Below are 6255 nucleotides of genomic sequence, written 5' to 3'. Positions count from 1 at the left end.
TTATTTTTTATTTTGTGCACAAGAAGAGCACTTTTACTAAGAGAACTTTATATATGGATGAGGACTAAACACATAATTCTAATTGGCGAAAGATTATATTTCTCATGCTTGATAAAGTCAATTATTAATAAGTATAGTATCAAACCAAATAAAGCCTATCATCTTCAAGGTAATGTCAAAAGTAGCCCTTGAGTCAAGGAAAACACCACATATCTTGGGTTAAACAAGTTTAGGAGTCTTATAATCATCCCTTGTGTACATTAGTAATACCTAGTGTATGCTACTGCATTAAGGAGTTGTGAGGACATTGTTGGTCTAAAAGCATTTGCAAATTGCTTCACAAGGCTTGACTCAATAACAAAATGTATAAACAAGGCTCGACTCAATACAAAATACCTTGACAAGGCATTCTATTAACCGAGTATCGAATATAATTAAAAGTGTAACACAATGACACAAATATTAATTTAGTCATGACTAAATAGTATTCTCATGGATATCACACATGTGGCATTCTATTAACCGAGTATCTAATATAATCAAAAGTGTAACATGATGACACAAATATTATTTAATCATGACTCACGACTAACGCTACAACAAGGCAAGGAGCCGAATGATTGGTAGCAAAAAATTGTCAATACTACCACTAGCTTCTAGAGCATGTAGGGATATGTTTGAAAAATATATTAAATTTCCATGTTACACTATCCCATTAAACATCAAAAGATTTAAAAGCACAACTTACATTATCACTCTTTTCTTATATTACCTAACCCCCCTCCCTCCCTCCCTCCCTCCCTATAATCATCCTTGTTTTGGCAATATAAAATAAGTGAAGTTGGAAACCAACACATCTTGTGCAAGGATTATGTAGCTTGATTTCACCACTTCAAACTTTGTATATGTATGATGAATTCATCAACAATTTGGTTAATTCCTATTAATGGGATTTAAAAGAATAGAGCGTTACATGCATTACCATATTCACAATATGACAAAGTTCATCTTTTCCTTTCGTAAAAAGAAAATGGGCGAGAGGGAGAGTGAAGGGAGGTGACCTTCTTCGGAGTTCTTGCGTACTCTTCAAAAACTGCCCTCGGAGATATGGGGATTGTCCGTTGTTGGCAATACAGGTACAAATAATCCATATTTGCGAGTGGTACATTTATACTTCTCCTTTAGAGCATAAGGGCTTCCTCTTTACTGGTACTACTAATCTTCTCGAGCTGCTTTTACAGAATTTTCGTACTTTTCCAACCCTTCACGCATCTTTTCAACAACCATTCGTCTCTTCTCGTCTAACTTCCCAGTAACTTTCTTCCCTAAATTCAGCACTTTAGCACGCCTCGATGATCGATTTCCCTTATCATCGATAGTTGAGCTCTTGATGGATGAGGATGATTCACTTCTAGCTGGGCTCCCTGACTCAGACTCAGATAATGATTTTGATGTCTCAAGAAGTGGTGCATTGAGTTCATCTGATAATGTCATTAGTTTCCCCCCCGATAGAGCATCCTTTAATATTGCATCATTGTATGAAACTGTCTCTTTTGATGAAGCATCCTTTTCTAACGAATCATTGCATGAAATTACCTCAGGATCCTTCAATACGGCATCATCACTGAATGAAATTCCTTCTGTTGATGGAGCATGCTTCAATAACGTATCATCATTGCATGAGATTTGCTTCAATATAGTTACATCATTTGATGATGCTGTTGGAGTTCTTATCAGAGTTGTATCTTTAATCTCTTCACGAGGCAAGGAGTAGTCAGGTGATGAAATGTCTGTCTGTGAACTCCAAGGTGCTGGCATATCTGCCTGTGGAACCCAATCATTTGTCTCGGAAATCATCCATGGAACCCAAATACCTTCACAATTTGGTAGCACATATGTGTCTTGAATAAGAGTCTGTAGTTTTTCACATTATTGTTAGAAAAAGGATATAAATGAAAGAAGACACAAAAAGAAAACTGCCTTTGCCATGCAGTTTCTGCTACCTTCATGCTTTATGTATATACACAAAATTTTTATCTCCTCTAAGGGCAAAACTTAATGAAGTGTTGTGAAGAGTCCTCATAAGGGCAGAGGACACAGTAATAAGTTTTTATTTTGAGCGCATTTTATTTTATCTTACCCAAACACTCCAAATGTGCATAAAGAGAGGGCAATCCTTAAATTTTGACAATTGCAATATCATAAATCCAACTATTAACCATTGCAAATTTGCACCAAAGATACCTAGGGGGCGCATCTATGCAGTATGGACACACATAATATACCTAAAGTTTAACAAGACAGAAAAATTTCGTTCATGAATACAGAGAAAGAAAGGTTAACGACCATGGAAGCCAACGGTATGGACATAGGGATGATATTGTGCTATCCTACCTAGTCTCAGCTCTCTAGCTAGTGGTGGTTATCATGTCGTAAGTGAAGCTCGGCCTCCATTTACAATTGACCAGACACACTGGCCATGGGCATATTTGTCGTATTAAGCAAGGGCCCCTCTTCTAGAACTGGACATAGCACCATAGGATATGATTCATGATATATCAGAATTCCTTGAAATATATGTTTTCAGTTTCCATTTAAAAACATTACATAAATCTTGAGCCTCCATTAACAAGTGACCAACCACAATGGTCATGTCCATATTCTTGCTATACAAATGGTGAGTATCAATCCATCGGCCTGTTGTAAAACTTGAACTTGGACTTCAGCGCCAGTAAAAGGAATAAGAATCAGATTATTCTTGGTTTTGATAATGAACAACAATATCTGGCTTGAAACTAACCTTGATTTTATTCGTAATGAATGTGACAAATGGTCCTGTTGTGATCCTGTGGTCTCCAATTGATGGTTCAGGCTGTAGATCGATTGAAGGCATTGATGTAAATCCAAACCATATACTATCTGTTGGTGGTGGCTTTATCCGCACACGTACTGTGCCTTTGAAGGATACAAGTCTCAAAGATAGGGTTATAGGTACCTAGACAAAAGAGACATATGTGTGCATTAGGTTGCAGAAACAGGAACATTATATGATAACATATAAATTAAATAACCACATTAATTATCTCATGCCTCATGGATAGTAGATGTATAACATATGATAACATATATTCATCATCTGAAGAATGATCAGACCATGAAAAAACCATCATTATCCTCTGGGTCAGAAAAAAGGAAAAGGTTTGGGAAAAACCAAGTTTTTTCCATTATTTTTGACATGAGATAGTTAAATGGCCAAACTTGTCAATGATTTAAAGTCATGCAGTTTTCTCCAAAGGACTGCCTGGTTTAAACCCTATGTATGTAGAATATGACTGTAGACGTACAGCGTACAGAAACAAACCTGCGATAATCAAAACTACAGCTACTACAACTACAGTAAAAACTGTAGCAATATGAAAACCCTTACAAGATGTTTTTTGTAACCTTAGAATGTTACCATAGAAACTTGGTCAGCAACCCGTGTAAGGACAGCTCTCCAGCCTCCTTTTGATGATTGTGCTGTGGTGTTGCTACTGATCTTGTTATCCTTTGCATTTCCTGCATGAACACGCCTCTCTCTCTCTCTCTCTCAAAAACACATCTTAATGAGAATTATTGTACATAGGCAGATATATCCTGTAAACCCTCCATTTCTAAATTTCTAAATTTCAGCAATGTCAAGAGTTCCAATTGAAGGTGTTACAGAATGAAATTTAGAAATGAAGGGTTTATGGATGAATCAAGCCAGCCTTCTAATTTTTGTTAAATAATGATTGGGTGAACTATAACTCAAATTTCTTTAGTTACAGTCAATATCTACTGTTTTTGTTACATATATAAGCATTTGCAAGTCCATAATAGTTTAATAACATGCTGAAATGAGTTGCAAACATATTTCTTCTGGAAACAATTTGTATTTTTTTTTCTTGAAAGCACATGTTATGATGTACTACATATGTATTTAAACATATGATGTGATATAATACATATGTATTTACGCATACACACAAATGTAAGTACGTACATACACAACGTTCAACATATGTATGGATTGTATGAGATGTATCATTTGATAGCACAACACTCTCTAATATCTCTCGTCTTCCTGTCAATCTGTTGCTTCTGCAGCCTGCATCCACTGCATAATTCTACTCACTTTTTTGCTCATCTTATTATTTTTTCCCTCCTGCTCTGCTATCCATTACTACTTTCTTTATATTTGGCTTCTCTTTCTGTAGCTTACCAGAAAAAACCATACCCTCCAGTAAGAAAACCATGTACATGGAGTTTTGGGAAACAACAGACATTTGACAGCCAGACATAAGGACAAAATCACATCAAATCAAATAAAAAATATCTCATTGTGGCACGTGCAAAACCATCATCAATGTTACCCCTAAAATATGCCATCTAATCTCAAACAAGGGTTTAGTAAACCATCGTAGTGAAACAAATCCTAAGGATACATGATCCCGTCATTAAACTTAAAAGAGTGTATACTTGAAACAGATACATACATAGAGAACAATCAGTAAGAGGTGGCAACAGCCTTACAAATGAGGGAAATGGGGTCATTTGTACTATTTTAGTGATGTAAAATTAAATATTAGATCTTTAAATAATCCTATAACAGTTGCAAGTGAGAATCCATACGTACTTTTTTGGATACTGTCAAAACCCATAAATATATCTTCATCGGATAATGTTTGCTCAATGCTGTGATTTTCAGCACTTTCTTGTGACATAAAATCATGTGCATTTATGTTTGTCTCTATTTTAATAACTGCACCACCAAAATACTCTATGGCTGAATCAAAAGACCAGATAAATCCAGAATCTTTCGGAAGAACATGGAAACTCTGAAAATATGGTGGCTGTGTTCCAAGGTCTAGATCTGCACAGTTTATTTTTCCCATGTATGTTGGAGTGATAATCTTTGAAAGCTGCTTCTGCAAGATAGTAAGAACATGCATTAGAGACTGGCATCAATTATCATTTTCAGCATGGGAAAATGTCATGTTATTAATATTGAACTTGCCTGAACTAGTCTAAGGCACAATTCTCGAAACTGTTTACTTTGATAGGCATCAAAGAACAACCTTGAACATAGTATATTCCAGCAAATTGCCCCTTGGTCAAGAGCAAGTACACCTGATTCATGAGAATCGATTTGCTCTAAAAACTTTGATCCATCAGATTTTTCAAATACTTGAATTAAGTTATCAGAACCCACAATACCATGCTTTGAGGAAGTCTCTATTACGGATTGAGAACCTAATGAGGATTGGTGATCCAAGTCTTCAGATATAGAAGTAGATTCCAATAACTTGATTTTTACATCCCTAGACCCACTGTTTTCTTTTTGAATGGCTCCAACTCCTTTCCATGATCCTTTCTTCGCAATTTTTCTCCAGAGGCGCTGCCTCCTAGATAAATTCCCAGTTCCCTCGACATTTTCCGGACTTGCATTGTTTTTAAGCTCTAGATTTTCGTCTTTGTTTTGGGTGAGCTTGGAGAAAGATGGATACGCTTTGTCCAGTTGCAAAGCATACTCATGGAACTCTCTTTTGCATGTAATATACCAATCTTCTTTTTCTGTTGTCCATCGGGAGGCTGCACGAAGAACCTGACACCATGTCTCCTTTTCCCATGTTGTTTCAAAATACAGCAAACATAGAGAACTTCCTAAAAATATCTGCTGATTGAAACATTCGATTTGGATAGGGTACTTCTTAGCCCTTCAATAATGCAAAGAAAAAGAAACAATGTTGGCTTACAGAAATCACAAATTGAACTCTGTATACAAAAAGTAATCAAAAGAGAGAAAAAAGCAAGTTTCCAAAAACAAAAAGAATGTTTGGTTTCAATCCTCCGAATTCCACATAGAAAGACATGGAAGAGAAAGAAACCACTTTTCTCATGATCATGTCAACAATTATCATGATAGTTTTCACAGAGAAGAGTACAGTAAGACTATATATTCAAACCACACATCATCATGATGTAGGGAATGAGAGTACCATATACCATTTTCTTGAGGCCTCCTTCCCTGCAGAAACAGCATGAATGCTGCATCCTTTTAAGTCTGCACTCTCTTCAGTTCCATCTTCAGCAACAAGAGAAAGCACACTATTATCAATTTTCGCAAATCTTCTACTTGGACGTGCATAAAAAATATCATCATTTCCATCCTTTTTCTTCTTGTGATCCTTTGAGATTTTTTCTCTTTTGGTGGCATCCTTCTTTGATATTGAC

General features: G+C 36.0%; 1 protein-coding gene across 1 annotated transcript; it reads right to left on the bottom strand.

Annotated features, from left to right (window-relative positions):
- Window positions 1–917: 917 nt before the first annotated feature.
- Window positions 918–6251, bottom strand: LOC147847621 (uncharacterized; the record flags this gene model as incomplete). The annotated part of the gene is made up of 6 exons (XM_087338988.1): window positions 918–1914; window positions 2801–2995; window positions 3458–3558; window positions 4658–4949; window positions 5039–5738; window positions 6028–6251. Coding segments are annotated over 6 exons (2211 nt in total), but the record flags the coding sequence as incomplete, so codon positions are not given.
- Window positions 6252–6255: the final 4 nt, after the last annotated feature.

Source organism: Azolla caroliniana, unplaced genomic scaffold (genome assembly GCF_043228905.1).
Source record: "Azolla caroliniana isolate FFs.n. ecotype wild unplaced genomic scaffold, voAzoCaro1.0.p SCAF_812, whole genome shotgun sequence".
In the NCBI taxonomy this organism is placed as follows: domain Eukaryota; kingdom Viridiplantae; phylum Streptophyta; class Polypodiopsida; order Salviniales; family Salviniaceae; genus Azolla; species Azolla caroliniana.
Note: the sequence above shows the minus strand (reverse complement) of the source record. Positions and strands in the feature narration are given on the sequence as shown.